Source organism: Crassostrea angulata, chromosome 7, assembly GCF_025612915.1.
Source record: "Crassostrea angulata isolate pt1a10 chromosome 7, ASM2561291v2, whole genome shotgun sequence".
Classification (NCBI taxonomy): Eukaryota; Metazoa; Mollusca; class Bivalvia; order Ostreida; family Ostreidae; genus Magallana; species Magallana angulata.
In genome coordinates this window covers 37,243,327-37,263,914 of record NC_069117.1, presented here as the reverse complement: position 1 = coordinate 37,263,914, position 20,588 = coordinate 37,243,327, and the positions used below count along the sequence as shown (strand labels likewise).

Here is a 20,588-nt window from a genome sequence, read left to right as displayed (position 1 = left end):
ATGATAGCACGTGTGATAAACGTCTTATTCAGAGAGCTTATTTGAATAATAATAAAAATATTTTTGCTAATAATTTTCTAAATTATAACGTTTCAGATTATATTTAATGATTGCAGACGATAAAAACTGCAAAAAAATAATTTACAGAGAAACGCGGAATGTTTTCTGCTTATGGTGACGGAGTTTGGGTACTCGGGGATACTAAAAGAGTGATACCGGGATCCTTTCTTATTATTACGAAAGAAAAAAATAATCGTTACAATAATTACCTTTTTCTGAATTTTTAATAATGCCGTACAAGGGAAATTGAATGTTTATCACGAATAAGTAAAATTTTTTCGTTGAGTTATGGTTCGGGAAATGTATACCATAATACACGACCTCTCCCCATTGTGGCCATTACGTCCGTTAAAATTATTGTTGTTTTTTTTATTATGTCATAGGAAAATGGCTCCTTTACAAAACACGTTTCATCTAGATATGTTTATACATTTAAGTATTTTACAAAGTGTTTCATGGATACGTTAACGTTATGAACTGTCTGGTTCTTTAAGAAATGAACTCAATATCTACCCAAGTTATACGAGTATAACCTGGGTTGGGGCAATTTACACTTTATAATCCGCGAAGCAAAATGACCCGCTTTATAATCCGCCAAGCGGATTATAAAAAAGCGTAAATTGCTCCAACCCAGGTTATACTCGTATAACTTGGGTAGATATTGAGTTCATTCCTTATAATTTCATTTTCTGTAATTTGCTGTACAAATTGAGTCCGTTTTACTTTTAAAAATGATATTAATCTGTTCAAAATTCAAACGTAACGTCAAGCGGATTAGTACGTTTTTGACGTTGGTGCATTGTGACGTGATTATAATTTCGGTCCGGGCAGACTCGTCCAAAAAATCTTGACAATCAAAATAAAAAAACAAAAGGGGAAAAGGTTACTTTCCAAAATCCCTCAAATCCTAAACCGTGGGGGTGGGGGGGGGGGGTAATATACTTTTAACTTTTAATTTCACGCCGATTATTTTCTTATTTTCTATTCACATTTTTACAGGGTCCCATAAAAGTGGGGGGGGGGGGGCGGCAACTCCATCTTAATTCAATTTTTTGCATGTAAATTTGAGAAAAAAAACAACAAAAAAGTGGGGGGCAGCCCCCCCCCCCCCCGATGCTACGTGCCTGTGTTGTTCGGTATAAGACACGCCCATTTTGTGTCGCTCATCCTTTATGAAATTATTGGGTTATATGCTTCAAAATTGATTCGTAATGTTATCACAGACAAGGACAATTGAAAATGATAATATTTACCGCGGCTATATATAGTTTACACTTATGAAACATATATAGATGATCGCGTTTACTATGGTTTACGAATGTGAAATATAGATTAACGGCCGGCGTTAACAGTAGTTTCAGAGTTGATAAAGTAGGTTTATCGAATGTTAACTAGTTTACGAATCATAAACTATAGTTAATTCAACTTAACTGTACTGAAAGTTTATAGTTTCACAGTTAACCTTGTACTCGGTCTGTCCCGGGCCAAGATATTTATGCAGCACATTTGGACGATTTTTATTATAAATATACACACCTGTGAAAGAAGTGCAATTGAAATCGACGAAAGGTAAAATTTCCAAGAAATCTTCATTGACACATTTTCATTTTTCACTCGGTTCCACGTTAGTTACGATAGTTTTCATCGGTAAAACCACATTAAAATGTTATAAACTATAGTGTACAAATGCTAATCTAATGCTATAGTTTTGTAAATTTTGCTTGCTATACAGTAATGCCGTCAACATTTTTCTTCATTGTCTTTCCGGAGATTTTTTGAACAGCCAATTTTGAAATAAATTGGACAGTCCCAGCCGCATTTTCCGGGTTAAACACTTCCTTACTTTTAAATTTTATGTATTATATCGTCTCTGTATTTTCCTGTGTGTTTACCATACAAGATTATTTAGTTCCTAAACTTTCGTTCCTATTTCTCTGCGAGATCTGAACGGTTATCAGTCGTATTCAGCCGACACCGATTAACTAAATGAATTTTATTTGATCATCTATGAGTGATATGATTTTCCTACGGATATGAAGTTAGTTTGACCTACTTTCGTGAGATGTGAGATTGAAAACTAACTAAAGCAAGGAAAAGTTTATAACACAGAACATTCAGCATTTGAGTTTCTAAAAACAATTAATATGGACGACATTTTTACACAAGTTCGAGAAGGCAATGCGTTTCAAGTCCGAATGTGGCTGGACAACACTGAAAACGATCTCAACCAAGGGTATGTAATCATTTCCGGTCTTAAAATGATATGTTAATGCATCTATTAAACATCTTCATCACTTTTTTGGACTGTCCATAGGCAGTATTTGAAACAAGTCTTAAAATGAATAACATAAGAAGTGTTCTAAAGTTAAAACTACTATATTTGAAAGTATACAGTGATCACACTGCACCTCCCAAACATGGGTTTCCATTTTTTTGTAAAATAACAGATTGAGGCTCACCAAAGGGAGTTTGACTGCTCCGTTTGAAAAAATCATCTAAACATATTGATATTATTGAATCATTTGTGAAAATATGTGAGGTTAAATTTAATTAGTGCCAGGATTAGTATTCCATTCTAATGATTCATCTCTAAAGCTCTGAGTTTAACAAAATAATTTGGAGTTACTGCACTCAGCTGATGAGGCACGCATCTAACCACTTGTTTTTGTTTAGCACTTGCTCACAGAGCAGTACTCTACCACCGGATGTATTGTTTACAAAGGAATGCTAAGAATTTTGTGCTACACAGTACACTACACATATGATGTAATAAGCTGACTCTGCACCCTCGATCTACTATGGAGAGTCAGGAAGTGTAGGGGTAGAGTTTGGTGTGTCAATTTCAATGCACAGTTAAAAATTCACTTGATCTGACATTTTTATTATGCTATCCAGAGCAGATTTGAGGTGCCGCCTCACTGTTTTACACTCTTAGCCCCCCTCCCCCTCCTGATCTCAATTGATTAATGACTGCACTCATACATATTCTCTATTGGGTCACTCATATAGAAGCAAAGTTTTTTGCAGTACAATCTGTTATTTTAAAGATCTTTATTTCTCATTTTCGTTTATTTAAACAAATTTCTGACCTGGCTTATGAAAAATTCTGCAATGTTTATCTGCAGAACTGTAGCTCCATGTAAAATTTGGATTGACAGACCGTGAAGCTACAGTTCCAGCCCTACAAAAAACTGTATCTTTATTGCACTCAAAAGTTGTGCACAGTTTTGAAATTATTAAACTACTGGTAATTTAGGAAAATATTCTGTTAAGATTTGAATACTGTAAAATTCCTGAGACATTTTACCACTGATTCATCACTTTACTTGACTGAGTTGCCTCAAACATTTTCCTAAACACACCAACAAACCTTGGAAAGTGAAGTATGTAAAAAAAATTGTTCATTTCATGATGGGACCAAGAGCCGCCATTTCTACCTGTAAACAAACCACACAATTTCACTTTACAGGGCTGATACGGGTGTTTAAAAGATATTAAGAGGCAAGTCAAGTAATGATATCTAAAGTGAAATATTATTACAGAATACATGTATATTCCTAAATTAGTTTTAATAAGTCCAAAACCATGTGTAACTTTTTGTGTGCAATAAATATACATTTTTTGGTGTGGCAGGAACTGTAGCTCTATGGTCCCTCAACCTGATTTCCCATGGAGCTACAGTTCTCCAGCTACTGAAAAATTTAAAACATTAGTAAACACATGCTTTTAAAGTGAGTGGTTTATCATTTTAAGAGTACCGGGTATATATTGTTGCTTTACATATATACCCGGTACTATATATGTGTGTCTTGTCTAAACAATTATATTGATGTTGCTAACATCAGTTTCATATAGAGCTCTGTATAAATTTATGATAGATCTATCTAATGAGTTCTTTGGCATTTAGACTACGGTACTTTTAGGAAATTTTCTTACTACCAGTACTTTTTTGGAAACTTTCTTAACATCTGTTAAATATGACTCTTAATACTTACGATAAGTGTTCAAATAAATGAGGTGAGAAAAGAAAAGACAGGACTTTATCATGCAGATCCTACTGTAAATTCCATCTAACTCAGCAATAATCACTCATCGAGTTGGACTTGAGTTACTTTTTATCCTCAGGTTTTTAAAGTTATTAATTTTTAGAATCTCGTATTCATGACGGGTTAGTGCTACACTGGTGCATTTATTTACCCAAATGAACGCAAATGAACCCAAAGATGATGAAGAACTTACCTTTAAAGGATTTATTTTTTTATTACTAATTGGGTTTGTCCTTTAAACAAATTCTTTAACCAAATTTTCTTTAGACCTATTTAGAAACATAACATTTTAAAATTTGGGGGTGTGGGTAGGGGACATGCTTATGCAATACTCTCAGATACTTTCATTATCAATTCTTTTTATGAATTACATGTTTGTTGGGCAATATTTATGTACAATGCTAAAGTACAATGCATCTTTGTTTTGAAAGGAAGCATTTATATGTAACCAGATCGAGCTCCAGATAAGGTGCATGTCAGTGTAAATACCCATTGACTTGTTAGAGCTACGCATTAAAAGTTAGAATCAAGCTTACATATATACACAGTATAGATATGCATAACAATTTTTGAATATGAATAACATTAACTATGGACAATTCTAGAAACAGGGAAGAGAAATTTCTCCAGACTACTTTAAAGTAGTCTTGTACCAGACTACCTCGGTATGAGAGAAAGCAGATTGTAGATTGGTTTACACTGAGAGGATATAATACATGTAATAGATCGAGTCAAAATTTAGTTTTGAGTCTTGTCGAAGACATAATAGCTAAAAGTAATTTTCCTTGAATCAAATTTGACAGAGAAAAAAGGACTTGAAGGGCAATAAATACTAGTAGTTTGTATGTTTGTCTCAGTGCCCTTGGTCCATAGGACAACTGTCATTTTTACAAAAACTACTGCATCATCAATTTATCTTTATTTGTGTATTTCTTGGTTTAGGAATAGCGGAACATGCATGTACAGTAAATAATAGAATGGAAGTTTTGAAAATTGAAAAATACACATTTATTTCAAAAACAGGGGGTAAACAGTGTCACTCTATTGTACAAACATGTACAAAAAATTATCAGGAGCTCTGTAATTTTCAATAATTATGCATCTTTAGTTGAATGTTTTCACGGTTTTGATGAAGAAATCACTTGTATTTTATCTAGTAAGAATGTTTACAGCATATCCCTGGGTTGGAAATTCTTTTTTTTTTTAAAATTCAGTTTATTCAAAAGCATGATTGTAATCCAACACGCCATATCCACCTGCAACCTATTATAAAAATGTTCAACACTCAGTATAACTGCTTTGAATTTTGATTGGTTTGTTGATCTATATTCTAGAGATGACCACCGATTTAGTTTATTACATTGGGCATCCCGGGAAGGACGCACCAATATTGTGGACATGCTTATCCAGCGGGGGGCTCGCATCAATGCCACCAACATGGGAGACGACACTGCTCTCCATCTAGCAGCCAGCCATGGTCACAGAGACATCGTAGTAATGGTCAGATCATAGCTATACCAGGACGTCATGTTTATCTTTTAAATTTTACCAGACGCCCCACTTTGTTCAAATCAGAACATCTCTGTTACAATGTTTACCGGTAAATTAATTGTATTGTATGTTAACTGTGAATTCATTTTTTCCTTTTTAGCTTATTCATAACAAGGCTAACATAAATGCCATTAATGAACATGGGAATACTCCATTACATTACGCCTGCTTTTGGGGTCATGATTATGTAGCAGAGGTGAGTATGTATCAGTCGTACAAACGTATGCTAAATTTACCTTCTGAGGATTGATTTAAATTAAAAGGGTAGTGTAAACATTATGATTTTAAATGCAGAATGAATTTAAGGACTTTCCATCATTTTTTTAGTACCGGTAACTCGGTCAAGAAAAAATGTTATATTTATCATATGGTCATCTCATATCTTTATCCCCACTTTTATCAAATGTATCCAAATATACTTTAGAATATGCTGAAACACTACATATGGACTTTTAACTAGATAAGACTTGCAAAACATACTTTTTTCCACCTTTGCTTATTAAAGTAACATATTTAAGTAGAATATTATTATGAATGATTATTCTTTACCAAGTAATCTAAACTTATGTTAACAGTTACCAATTTTAGACACTCTACATGTACATGTATTTGAATGCAGCTTTATAACCATTTAACCAATGAATATTTTCTTCCTACATTTCACTAATACAGCTCTTTTGCTGTGTAATATATTATTTATACATTTGTTGGTATTTTGTTAGGATTTAGTCAACAATGGAGCCCTTGTTGGAATGGCCAATAAATTCGATGAAACCCCTCTTGACAAGGCAACGAAAAGATTGGCAAACATACTCAAAGGTATGGATTGATGTTTAAATGTCAACTGCACAACTGTATCAGTTGGGTTTTTTTCCAGTATTTAAACTGTTTCTTGTATATCTACTTGGAATTGTATATTCTATCTAGAATTATATGTATGTACATGTAAATTTTGTATTACCGGTATTTGATTTTGAATGTTTTTTTTTATTAGATCGTGCTGTGCAACTTGGGCAGGACTTGCAGAAAATACCATTCAAAGACAGGAGTTGGTTAGGGTATAAAACAAGAAGTAGTAAGTGTAAAATTTAATGGGTCGATATAATTTAATTTTTAGTTCAAATTTCGTATTAGTTGTACTTTATTCATCCATTGTACATTTACATCATTTTGACATCTTCAGTTGACTACCTTGAATGAATTTTAAATGAATTTATTTTTAAGGAGATGCACTGTTATCACGACACACAGGAATAGATATTGATCAACTAAGTCTGACAACTCATATAGCCAACACTCACTCAGGGGAGGTAACAGATTCTTTCTTCTTTTTTTATGTGTACAAATAATTCCTTCATTTTTCATATATTCCTGCTCAGAAAAGCATGTTGATTAACATCAGTTTGAAATGGAATCTTTGCAAGGTTTGGAGAGGCCAGTGGCAGAAGAATGACATTGTTGCTAAGATCTTGTCACTGCGAGAATGCACTGTTAGGAACTCCAGAGACTTCCAGGAGGAATTTCCCAGGCTTAGGTTTGTGTCATTTTGACATTTTTTTTTCAACTAAACTGATAAATAAGAAGGAAGTTGTAAAAATCAAGTTTTTACAAATTTATACTTAGTCCCAGAGAAGGTGTATACAAATATACATGATCTCATTAGACATTCGGTTCAGCTTGATATCTGGACTGAAAAAATACATCAAGCCAAGCTGAATATCTACAGAGATTACTCTGATACATGTAATTGAAATATTGAAGATAGATGTAGTTTAAACTTTAACGTTATGCACAAATGTACGCATACATGTACTGGTATAGAATGAGTATTTTCCTTTTAGAATCTTCAACCATCCCAACATATTACCGGTATTGGCTTGTTGCAATCAACCTCCAAATCTTGTAGTCATAAGCCAGTTTATGCCCTATGGATCTCTGTTTAATGTCTTGCATGGAGAAACAGGTAAAACATGTGTCATGTTTTTTTGTCATTTAAAAATGTAGTGTTGAAATCATGTGATTTTGAGAGACAATAAATTAATAACAGTCTGCAAAAAAAAAAAGAAAATTGCTTCAATCTCAATTCACCCCAGTAGATGTGAATTGTAAATAGCTACAATGTATTTGTGTGTATTATAGGTATAGTTGTGGATCAGAATCAAGCACTGAGATTCGCCATTGATATAGCTCGAGGCATGGAGTTTCTCCACACCATGGAACCTGCCATACCCAACCTGATACTCACCAGCAAACATGTCATGGTAGGTCACAAAGGATAAATTATTCAACCCACAAACAAATTCATGTCTTTTGTTTAACCAGAAATTACTTGTTTTTCATTGAACCATTTTTTTAGAACATTGATTGAATCCAGTGTGCATCAGCAGTTTGTAAAATAAACATTATACATGTTCATGATAAAAAGAAGTGATATGGAAACATGTTGCCAATAATTGATGTAACATTTCTTTTAATTATGATATACATGTATGTTATATGGGAACAAGTAGCTGATAATTGATATTACTGTATTTGACAACAGGTACATGTCTATGAATACATAACATAATCAATACTTAGAAGAAATATTGATGTCAATAGATGTCTTTAGAGTAATTTGATTTTTCCACTGGTTCATCACAAGAGTTTGGTTTTCTATAGATTGATGAGGACTTGGCTAAGATAAATATTGATGACCCTAAGTATTACGCACCTGATGGCACCATGAATGGAGGGGTAATGGAATGTACCCATTGTGTGTAGTTCTTACTAACTTGTCATTCAACCAATCATCATTTTTATTACCGCTCATTTAGGATTAGCAAAAATTTATCCCAAAAAATTCATCAGTTTGAGGAACTTGTCATCCAATCATCTCTTGCTGTACGTGGGCCATGACTTAGTTGATTATTTGCTATGATAGGAGTAGGAAGCATAGCCTTATACCATGTATTGTGATATTATGACTTGTATGTTTATGTGTGGAAGATTTTTATCTGAAGTGGTTTTTGCATATGATGCAAAATTTGCATTAAAAATCCATTAAAATAAAAAATTTACTATATTTAAACTTTTTACCACAGAAAAATAGGTGAATGAAAGATTTTCCTCTTTTTTTCAGAGCCTTGGTTCCTTTTTTTTCACATGCAGTGTAATTTACATGACTTTATTAATTATCAAAAGATTTTTTGGTACAGCACAACACACACCTACATGTAGGTTTATCACTAAAAGTTTTGCCTGAATATTTGGCACCTTTCCTTGCACCATTCAAACAATAAAATGCTTTCTTTGGTGAGTCATGCAGGATATGAAGGTGGCGACATTGCAGAAAAAATACATAACCCACATTAGCGGGTTATGTAATTTTTTTCTGCAATGATTGCTACCTTCATAACCAACATGAATCATCAAAGAAATCATTTTATTGTTTATATTTACATCTTTCTTTTAGCAAATGAATAAATTGATTGTTAAAAGTATTAAGTAAAATTCACTAAATTACTGTTAATGTACATTAGTACGTTTAATAGCTAAAAGAATATAATCGTCTCCTTTGGGAATTTTAATCCGACATCATGATTATTTTGTGTGGTCCGGGATTTTTCTCAGGTTGCTGTAGGTTTCGACCAGTTGATAAACAGGAAGTCCTGCCAGTCTCTATAGCTGTTCTATAGAGCTATGAATTAACTTTAAGTTTTCCAAGAAATAGACGGAATCATACTCGTTGATGTAAATATATTGTGTTATGTCTTTTCCAAATCAAGTTATCTGCAACTTTCATTTGGTAGGTTGAAAGTTTAGCAGTAAATATATATGATTTAAAGCCTGTACAAAAGTTACTTTGATTGCCACCAATAACTTTTGGATATTTTGATGTGAATTTTTTCACAATTTCAGATTGACAGTAATTTCGCTGAGGTTAATTTATATTCTTCTTTTATAAGCCTACAGATTTCCAACTGTATTACACATTGTAATTACACATTGTTGATGTATTGCCTATTATACTATACTGATAATTATAACACATGTAAGTTATGATAGAACATGAAGAGAAAATGTGCCTTAATATGCTATTTATTGTATTTAATATCATTGTTGCATACATAGCAGTAAAAATATACCCCTTTTTAAAACTAAATGTTCAGGTTCACAGATATACCACAAAAGAGAAGTGATCAGATATACATGTACCAGGGTTATATAGTGGACATGATACAGTAATACATGTATACATAATTATATACATTGTATATATATATTATTCCAAAATATTACTTGGGGTTGGGGATAAAATTTTAAAAAGAGTGAAGTAAAACATAAACTTAAAAATCTTAAATTTTGCTGAATGAGTTGTACATATTTACATTATATGTTTTGTTATTTAATTGCCTGAAGAAATACATTTGAAACAATTAATCAGAATGATTGAGATGATGGTTATCAAAGAGCATCTAACAGTAATTATATTATATAAATACAAGAGGAAAAGATGGTTTGTAGGGATGGCAATAAATTGCGGAATTGCTAATCAGTTACCGGTTATCGCAATTTGTTCTGACCGATTACTAGTACGTTATGCGCTTATTACGATTGATAAACTGCTTACTCGTTTCAAAATGCAAAAATTTATCATGGCAAATTATTTCTTTATTTACTGTGATGATTGCCACACCAAAAAATGATATTTATAAAATATTCTGGTTTATATTCCCACCATTATAATGCTTCGATTTGTAGATTCAGTGATGTGACATATATATATATATTTATATAAATAAGACTTTGCTACTCCAAAACAAGGTGGCATCATACTAGGCAATTTGTCAATGCAAGAAAACAACAAACATGCAGTGCAGCGGTTTGGTAACCTAACAGATACATGTACAAGAATTTACAAATTATTGAGGAAGGCCATCGGTAATTCCTATGACTGGTGGAATATCACCAGAGAACGTTTGATGTTCCGACAGAGTAACTGGTTCACCAGTTAGAAATTGCCATCCCTGTTGGTTTATGATATGATATTAAATTTGGACAAACATTTTTCATTTATAACTAGGTAATGTGCCTCAGCTATTAATTAAGCTGAAGTAAGATGTCTAAAAAGGTATAATATCCAAATAGGATGTCTGATATCAACTTTACAAGTACATAGTAAACATTACTGCAGTCATTTAATTGCATATGACGCTGGTTGGCTCCTGTTTTTGGTTTTTCCTTTTGTTTTTGTTTACTCTTTCTGGAGAGCATGTTCTTTTATATGTACATGTATTACAAAGCTGATTGCGATATTGCAGTATAGTAGAGATATGTTTACAAAGCTACATTTACTTTATATGCATGTTCAACTAAAAATTAGAAACATGTTAATGGACTGCAATGAAGATCCAAGGACATATTTTCTTGAATGAAGGAATTTCTTGGGAGTAATTTTGAAAATATTTCTCTGATAAATGTCAGTAATGATCCCGATTATAGATTTGTATGAAGTATATAATTATGCTTGTCTATGTCTTAATAACATGCTGTGTTATCCATTTAAAAAAGATTTTCTTTTATTTCTTTTGCATGACTGAATAGATAGATGAGGACTTGACCGCTCGGATCAACATGGGAGATTACAAATTCTCCTTCCATGAGAGAGGTAAACTCTACGCTCCAGCTTGGATGTCTCCAGAAGGTAAGAGAGGCTATGCTTTTTTTTCTTCAGAAATCATGAGGATTCCTATCAGAAAATATTATATACAATTTAATATTGTGCATTTTAGAAAAAGAAGGGTATTTGCTATAAATATTGAAAATATGAATTTATATGTTAAGCAAGTTTTAAAACAGAAATGTCCGTATTGGACTAATATTATAATGCTTTGAAGAAGTAGGTGTTGTATGTTGATTATTTTACTACTTTTATGATACATGTACAACTGTATTGTGTTGCATGATTTCAGCCCTTCAGAGACGACCAGAGGACATCAACCTGAAGGCAGCAGACATGTGGAGCTTTGCTGTACTGCTGTGGGAACTTGAAACCAGAGAGGTGCCACACGCAGAGTTGTCTCCCATGGAGACTGGAATGAAAGTAAGTACTGGGTAATCAGAGGAGTAGGGAACATTGAAACCATTGATATTTTAAAAAAAATATATTTCTTGCTTGTGTTAAATATATATTTCAAGCATCATCAATGTGTAGAAATAAAAATAAAACATATCATCAACATTAATAAGATATTTGCTTTATCATATAATTTTTAATTTTAAAAATAAAATCTATTGAAAAGATTGCCATGGAGGGCTTGCGATTGTCACTGCCACCTGGAATCTCCTCCCACATGGCCCGACTTGTCAAGATCTGCAGCAATGAAGAACCGGGAAAACGTCCCAAATTCGACATGATTATCCCCATTCTGGAGAAATTAAAGCAGAAATAAGGGAAAAATAAGAATTTCTAAAATATATACTGTCACAGACAATTATTAACCTGTGATGAATTTTATCCACAAATAGTGCCAAGTGTATTTCACATAGTACATGTATAAATGTTTATTTGTACTGTCATTTATGTAGGTGTGAATGTTAGCAGTATGTACAATAATGAATTGATCTGACAGTAATGTATATATATATGTATATATCTAGTCTATTGAATTTTAATGTGAATAATTGAAGCAATATTTCAAATACCATATAATGTAAATTTAAAGTGCCTTTGATATCTATTTTGAAGGGAGTCGTTAATTTTCCTTTTAATTTGTGCTGAATGAAACTTCCCATCGTCAGGTGCACTGACATATAATTAGCTTGAAAATACCTGTAACAAATATACCTGTATTCCTCTTTTATACCAAGTCGAATATACTAGTACCTGATTACTTGGTAAGCATACTGGCATATGTGTGATGATGTCATCACTTCGTAGATATTGTGTTGTCTTGAGATCAGAATGAATTATGAATGTAGTGTTCAAAGTCTTGTAAAAAGAAAAAAAATTCACAAAGTGTGCTGAATATATAAAATATAAATATGTGAGATTCTTATACTGGTGCTAAACTTAAATGTATGTTATATTGTATTAATTAAGTAATATATTTCATTTACCACACCATATCTTTGCTGCCGACCATCAACATATTTGCTTTATTATGTTTCTATTTCTGTGGTATATATACCTGTTTATGAAACAAGCAATGTTAATTTATTTGTTTTAAACATGTATTCTTTTAGCGTTTTACTGTATTGATAGCAAGTTTTGATAAAAGTAAAAATTCATGAGTATACAATGTAGAAGGTCATAGGTTAAAATGAAGAAAAAGAGACTTGCATGACATGAGATATGAATACATCAATTGAAATAAACTTTTTAAATATCTACATTTATTTTTATGTGATTTTCAACAGAATATGTTTGACATATATTGATTCTTACATGTATAATTTTATTTAAGTTTTGAATTTCTGTACACTGCAGTTCAAATAGAATTTTTTTCTTACTATACATGCATGCATGTTAACATAATATAAAATTTGTAGAGAGTGGAAATATTTCAGTTTATTGATGAAAACATTTTTACGTATGTGTATTACTAGAAGATAATTTTCGCTCTAGCTAGTGTGAATTGGAATATTGTATTCTATAATAAAAAAGGTCAACAATATTTATTTTTCTGTGTTTTTGCATTATTCTCTTTCTTAAAATCTTATTTTTGTCACTTGGATAGCTAGCTCACTATTTGAAACCTAAACCAAGTATTTATTTTTAAAAAAATGAAAATTCTGCCAAACAAAGTAACAAGCAAGAATACCTTTTAACTATAAAGCCCTAATGTCAAGGGTTCTGATTTATTCTTTAAAAAATCTCGGACAAATTTAACTGTATTGTTGATATCGGAGACATATTTATGAAACAATCTCGGATTAGTGTGGACCTTTACCGAAAAACCTAGCTGTGAATGTCATATTCCAAATCAGGGATGTGGTTGTGCTCATTTTTATTCTTCATTTCCTTCAAATTGGCTAATACCATCTAATTTTAAATAACAATTTTTAAACAATACTGATACTGTTGGTAACTAACGTACGACCTGTCTAAAATCTGTCAGGCCGGCAAAAAACATGGAAAATCCAGAGAACCCAAGAGTTTTCTTCGACGTTCAAATCGGGGGCGAAAATGGTAAAACTCACAATTGGGATTTTTAAAATTACACTGTTGATATGTAAGCTAGTTGTTTTCTATTTCAAAACATAATACAGGCTACATTGCTTTTCTGCACGTGAGCTTTCGAATTTCCTCAGATTTAGAGGATTGCGGTGATATCTGCTTTCTTTATTACAACAGACTGAAATATATTCTTCGAATTTCCTCAGATTTAGAGGATTGCGGTGATATCTGCTTTCTTTATTACAACAGACTGAAATATATTCTTAAGGTCAAGATCTAGTAAATGAAAGATGCTTACAGGTGTATGAAATACATTAGGCCTATATGATAATTCTTGCAGTAGGTCATAACAATAGCTTTGTTAAAGGAAGTGAACATGAAAAAATTATCAAGGGCTCAAATTTGTCTGTTTGATGTGTATAATGATATCTGAAAATCGTTTAGACAGAACTTTCCTCAGTAAGAAGATATGCCACTTAGAATAACTAATTCTTGCAATCCATGAGCGCTGCCATATTGTTAAAATCGTTACCTCCCTGCTGGGTTATCTCTAAGCATCTACGAGAGGGCAGCACTGATGCTGACGCCAGTGAGACACATTGCATTTTTACACACGTTTAGTAACAGAGATAAAATGCCATCATCAAAATGTGAATTGAAACTTGCAATGGATGTAAAGAGTTGTCATTTTTAAACAGTGTTTATGGAGGAAGATTTTTGATGCATTCCCACCTGCAGTTAATGTGACATGCAACTAGAATGGAATGTCCGTGGATCAGTGTTATTGTGACCTATTTTTCTTGCACTCGGGATTTCTTATTAATGAGTTTGAATATTATGTGTGCTACATAAATGAGCACACAAGTGCATTGCTCAGCATCCTGACTTTTAAAAAGTGTCTTAGTCCTGTTATTCTTCTGACAGCATAAACAGAACCGGCGTACATATATCATCAAGATCTAAGATAAAAACAAATCAGAAAAATTTCCAGGGCATTTAAATAAAAAGTAACGGTAAGAAACCATAGCCACAAAGAAAATGAAATTACATTTTTATAATAATTTAAATTGAAATCTAAAAAAGCATTTTATTTATGTAAACACTGACTGCCACATCTCCGTACAAACATCTGGAATGTGATGGTCTCATATTTCACAAATTAATTTATTTATTCATTTTTTGCACAAATCATATATAGTTATCTGAGGTTCATTTATAGAAATGTACTAAATCCTTGTCTTCTCATGACAGTACACAAAATTTTTCTTCACATCAAGGCATATTTTTTCTTGTAACTTTTATCAACTCTGTACATAAACACTGGCCTAGTTCCAACATTGACCCAGTCACCAGCAGCAAAGTGGCTTATCTACGTCAGAGAACAGATGCATGCTGGGGAATAATGGATTACCTCCATAAACCTTTCACTGAGAGTGTCAAATTGATAAAATCTCTTGATAGAAATAAACAAAAAGGTAACAGACTTCATTTTTAAGTTTCAAAAGGCTTTTAAAATTAATTAAGCAACAATTAATTTTTTCATGTTCACTTCCTTTAAGCAGGTTGGGACCAATTGCCCAAATGGGATATAATATACGTAATAGCCCGTTTGTGATATAATATCCCAAATGGGATATAAATTTGAAGTGAAAAATTTAGAAAAAATTATATTTTCTAAAATTATGGTAAATCCGCATTAGAATAGATGATATGTTACAGGTAACAACTTCTGTGTATGGGATAATATGTACTTCTTATCGTTTTGTTTGTGAAGTCCTACTTTTTTTCTTATTTTGTACATTGTTGAAAACATTTCTGTTGGTAGTGGGCAGAATTGTCTTTGAGTTATTCAAAGATAAACTTCCAAAAACAGCAGAAAACTTTAGAGCATTGTGTACTGGAGAGAAAGGCATTGGTAAATCAACTGGATGTCCACTGCATTTCAAGAAATGTCCATTCCATAGAAGTAAGTGTGTCACTGTAACAAAGTAATCACTTATGAGCATGTGTTTACTGTTACTTCAAATTGTTATAAAAATATAATATACAGTACCATATCTACAGATGTTAAATTGTTATTTTAAATTAAGAATAAATTTCTATGAAAATTGTCAACAAATAACCTAATAATCTTGCTTGTACAAATGTTTGTGCTTTCCATGGATTTTTAAAATGTCCCACATTATAGCAAGTTCTAGTTCCCCTCTCATTTCTTATCACACAGTTTTTGTAATGGACAAAAAATTCACATCATTTTAAAAAAGTTTAAGGGAGTTAAACTAGTCTCTTGAGAAGCACCATTTAAAGATTAAAGGAATCTGCAAAATGTACCATAATCTTTGGATGTTTATAAGGGAAAAGATTTATGTAATTATCTTCTTTTTCACCTCAAAGTCTGAGAAAAAAGTTATATTGGTTCAATATGATAGCACTACATACTACTTTAATTGCTGTGTGTACATTGTGTGTTTTGTTTTGTCAGTTATAAAGGACTTTATGGTCCAAGGAGGTGATTTCTCCAACAAAAATGGAACTGGAGGAGAAAGTATTTATGGTGAAAAATTTGAGGATGAAGGCTTCCCATACACTGTAAGATAACTCTATGCTTCTGCATTTTAATTAGGCACATGTCATTGATTCTCTAATGAATGAACACATTCCATATATCTTTAATGTCTTACATGTATCATGTTATGGGTAAAATGTAGACTGATATCTGTAGTGAGTTCATATGATTTTATCTTCATATTACATTTTTCCACATTTAATCAGTCATTTTTATCTTAAATCACATTTTACTTGATTAAATCTGTGTATTTTTTATTCTCACCCTATTCCTTTCCAGCATGACAAGCCTGGTCTTCTCAGTATGGCAAATGCAGGCCCTAATACAAATGGCTCACAGTTCTTCATCCTCTGTAAGCCAGCACACCATTTGGATGGTAAACATGTTGTATTTGGGAAGGTTCTGAAGGGTATGGGTGTTGTTCGTGAGCTGGAAAATGTGGAGAAGGAGGAAGAGAAACCAAAACTGGTAAAAAAAAAAAAGTGCATTTAAAACAAATCTTCTTATGTTTTTCTCTTATCATTAATGCATGAGACAGTGTAATTATATTGTTTATGTATATGCTATACATTGTAAGGAAAGCAAATAAGTAAAAGAGAAAAGGGCAAGAACATGCACAAGGGTTGATCAAAAAGTAAAGTTAGAGATGTGATAAAATCATAAATCAATAAAAATAAATAACTAGATGCTGTCATTAGACAGTAATACCCGCACCATGTGTTTGCCCCTAAATAACACTGTTTTATACCAGTTTAATTAAAAATGAAGGCTACATGCAAACTCCGGTAATACATTTAAAAATTATAATTTTCATAACTGAAGGATGAGATCCCTGCCCATATGATAATACACATCGTGACATGAGCAGCACTTTATGTGCAATTTGGGGTAGAACTGTTTGCAGTGAATTTTCAGTTAATCAATAATCTTAACATTTTATGTCATAGGAAGTATAATGGTCTTTATAATTATTACAAACAAAATTAAAAATTAAATTATGCCCCCTCCCCGTGGCGGTTGCCGGTTTTAGATTTGCTTCTGTGTGCCTACATGAACATCATCGTGTGCACAGATTTAGAGAAGGGGTGGGAGTGAGGGGTCCAGACCCCCCCTCCCCATGAAAATTCGTAAATTACCAAAAATACACCTTGGACCCCAATGCTCTTTCAGACATGTAAACGCTCTAACCCATTGCGCTTCAATGTTAGGTAACATTATTTGGGGGGTAAATATTTAATCAATAGTCAACATACTTTATTGTTTATCTCAATAGGAAGTATACATGTACATCACAATATGCAGGTGTCCTGCACCACCTTAAAGCTGTTATTTACCTAATAAAATAGTGCAAGTGGATTTGAAGAATAGGTCATAAAAATACATGCATGTTACAAATGACTGATCTTTGTCTGAAGTTACGTACACAACACAGGTTTGCATGTCTCATTAGCGGGTACTAGTTTTACCCAGCTCTTCGATTAGATGGGTTCACGTATATACATACATGGGTGTTGCTAAAACGCGGAACGGAAAACGGAACGGAAGGAAAACGGAAAATCTTATCTAATGTTATTTACCTCATAGATTTGTTAAGTATGCTAAAACGATATACTTTATGTACCTTTTTAATTTTTTTTGAAAGATTAGCAATATTAGATTATTTATTCAAGAATATTTATTTCCTCAAAATTAACAGTACATGCATTGACCACAATATTCTGTCCCAAAATATCCTCGATTCACTTTTTGCTGTATATTTATATATACCTCAGGGTTCAAGCGATTCTCTTTTAGAAGCATTAAACATTCTCATTATTCTTTCTTTAAAACGTCCTCTCTAGCTTATCAGCTGGTATAAATACACGGCTAAAAATAAAGAAGTCTACGGGGTTTTGCATTTTAACAGACCCGGATGATGGTGTTGAAAAATTGTGCAAGGTCTTCTGAGTGACTTCCAAATGGAGAAAAGATGTCAACATTTTCCATTATAAATCGTCCAAATGTGCTGCATGAATATTTTGGGATCGACAGACTATAGTCCCAATATATAATCGGAAAATCAAACCAGGCAACGTCTAGAGCTCTCTATTTGGATCATATGTATATAGCTGCTGGAATAAACAACTGCATGCTTTGTAATGCAAACGTAAACAAAATTGCATTGCTAAAAATACTAGTTTCACAAATTACTAGTTTCACAAATTACCGAGTATTTTAATGTTTACTGTATTTCAATTTTTTAATGTCGTCAGTCCTACAGTTTTTTTCTTCCATCTCAATGATACTGTATCGTCTGTATGATAAAAGATCGTCTAGAACACCGAAAATTCAATTTTGATGTAAGTATATACATGTACATCATATTTGAAAATAATATAAAAATACTCAAAACACGCATAAAACGCTTTCACTAACTGCGTACGTTACGCTAATATGCCAGCAATACCATATAAGAGAAATAAGTAAAAAGTTATAGCTAATTTGCTCGTTTAATCATGTTAATGTTTCACAATTCGTATACATTTGATTTTTCCGTTTCGTACTCAACTAAAGCCGAATGAATACAATGCTATAATTGATAGACATTCATATGAATATTAATAAGATAGCAACATGTTGATAATCATTCATTAGATATAAATAAAAGATACAAAGTAAATCGTTTCTGGCCAGTCTATACCCTTTTTAAGGGATAAACGTGATGATATTTTCCATTCCGTTCCGTTTTCCGTTCCGCGTTTTAGCAACACCCATACATACATGTCTGTGTTTTCCGTATGCAGAAAAGGATTACGGTAGTTAAGATCAGCTAAAGGAATTCATTATTGTGTTTTAATTGGATTATCATTATGATGTTGACCAATTTAGGTAAGCATAATACATGTAGTAGCAGTAGCACAATATAATAAGATGCCAGCATGGGATTCCTGCCAGCATACATACACATGTATATAAGTTCTACTTTCACTTTCTAAATGTAATCTCCCTTTGACAGCATACTGTATCATCATCTTTTAATATTTAAATAAGCTTATCATCGTTACCTATCCTATCGCATTTGTAAAGTTTCTGTCATTTTAGTTGCAAAAGTTATTTTTTTCATTTGTCAGACTGCATGCACTGTTGAGTTGACCCCATATTGACCCTGTATAAACAATTTCTTATTAAATTTGTGTATTTCATATGTAAGTAAGTGTAGACACTTATATTTTTTATATGAGTAATAATAGGAAGGAAGGAGTATTTCTTTCTTAATGTATTATAATGCAATAAATACAATGTAGGTCATGACCTTATGGGACTGTTCTGACCCCACGAAACAGGAAAATACAAAATATCTTCTAAAGTCATTATGATGCATCAACTGGTGTAAAGTACATTAATGACCCCCAGGTGTTGTCTTTAACCCCTCAACACATGTAAGAATGTATTAAGAAGACTGAATCTTTATAAGCAGATTAGATTGGGGGGGGATGAATGTGGAGTATAAACATTTATAATTTGAATCATTTATTGTTATTAATTAATTTTAACTTGTCAATGAATACTACTTATTGATCCCAAGGTAGAAATATGACCTCTGATCGTATCTCAATAGATCATTTGTCAATTATGCAAGGTGTAATGTAATTTTTTTTAAGAATAACATTTTTTACCAGTTTATAAAAGTTTTTAGACACCCAAATTATATTTTGATTTTAATAGATTATTCGACAAGGAAGGGGGGGGGGGGGGGAGAGAGAGAGAACAGTTTATATTTGAGTTTGTTTGGGAGTGGGGGTTCCAAGTCATATATTTGACAATTTTTTAATGTAATTTAAAATAAAACTAAGCCATACTACAGTCATGAACATGAATAGTATAGAACAAAACACAAACTAATACATGTACATGTATATATACATAGGAAGTATTACAAAATAGATGATTGATCTATATCTGGGTTCTTAAATTGAATCATATATCATGTACATATTATATTATTGTTTCTTTGTTCAAGGCATTTAAGATGGTATGTAGGTCATGATCCCAAGTGCTCTTCCTGAAATTATCAAATATCATAAAAACCATTGAGATCCCCACCTTAATCCAAAGGTATTATTCCTCCTTAGGTCATGCAGGCGCATCAGATCATTATGGCATGTAAGTCATGACCCTAAGGGGTCATCCTGACCCCCTTAGAATCAGAAATTGTCAATTATCT

The 20,588-nt window shown here is 32.4% G+C and overlaps 2 protein-coding genes across 3 annotated transcripts in view; both read left to right on the top strand.

The window, feature by feature from the left end:
• The first annotated feature begins 1,919 nt into the window (after positions 1 to 1,919).
• LOC128192367 (integrin-linked protein kinase-like) lies at positions 1,920 to 13,319 on the top strand. 2 transcript variants are annotated; one of them, XM_052864976.1, is made up of 13 exons: positions 1,920 to 2,293; positions 5,441 to 5,606; positions 5,758 to 5,853; positions 6,380 to 6,476; positions 6,652 to 6,732; positions 6,882 to 6,967; positions 7,082 to 7,191; positions 7,499 to 7,620; positions 7,797 to 7,918; positions 8,319 to 8,393; positions 11,244 to 11,343; positions 11,612 to 11,742; positions 11,942 to 13,319. In XM_052864976.1, the coding sequence occupies exons 1-13, from the start codon at positions 2,205 to 2,207 to the stop codon at positions 12,089 to 12,091; spliced, it is 1,425 nt and encodes a 474-aa protein (XP_052720936.1). In that variant the 5' UTR covers positions 1,920 to 2,204; the 3' UTR covers positions 12,092 to 13,319. The 2 variants fall into 2 exon arrangements, with proteins under 2 accessions (XP_052720936.1, XP_052720937.1); XM_052864977.1 differs by lacking the exon at positions 8,319 to 8,393.
• A 373-nt stretch (positions 13,320 to 13,692) lies between these two features.
• Positions 13,693 to 20,588, top strand: part of LOC128192368 (peptidyl-prolyl cis-trans isomerase D-like) — a 15,120-nt gene continuing 8,224 nt past the window's right edge. The window contains exons 1-4 of the mRNA XM_052864978.1: positions 13,693 to 13,830; positions 15,644 to 15,784; positions 16,301 to 16,407; positions 16,664 to 16,852. Coding sequence (XP_052720938.1) covers positions 13,773 to 13,830; positions 15,644 to 15,784; positions 16,301 to 16,407; positions 16,664 to 16,852 — 495 coding nt within the window. The 5' untranslated portion in view covers positions 13,693 to 13,772. The remainder of the gene's footprint in view (positions 13,831 to 15,643; positions 15,785 to 16,300; positions 16,408 to 16,663; positions 16,853 to 20,588) is intronic.

What these genes read in the sequence shown, in the direction of transcription:
- LOC128192367 (XM_052864976.1), top strand. Translation starts at nt 2,205, where the DNA reads ATGGACGACATTTTTACACAAGTTCGAGAAGGCAATGCGTTTCAAGTC. An exon ending in TGTCTTGCATGGAGAAACAG is followed by an intron (nt 7,621 to 7,796) that starts GTAAAACATGTG and finishes TGTGTATTATAG; the next exon opens with GTATAGTTGTGGATCAGAAT. An exon ending in CCATGGAGACTGGAATGAAA is followed by an intron (nt 11,743 to 11,941) that starts GTAAGTACTGGG and finishes TCTATTGAAAAG; the next exon opens with ATTGCCATGGAGGGCTTGCG.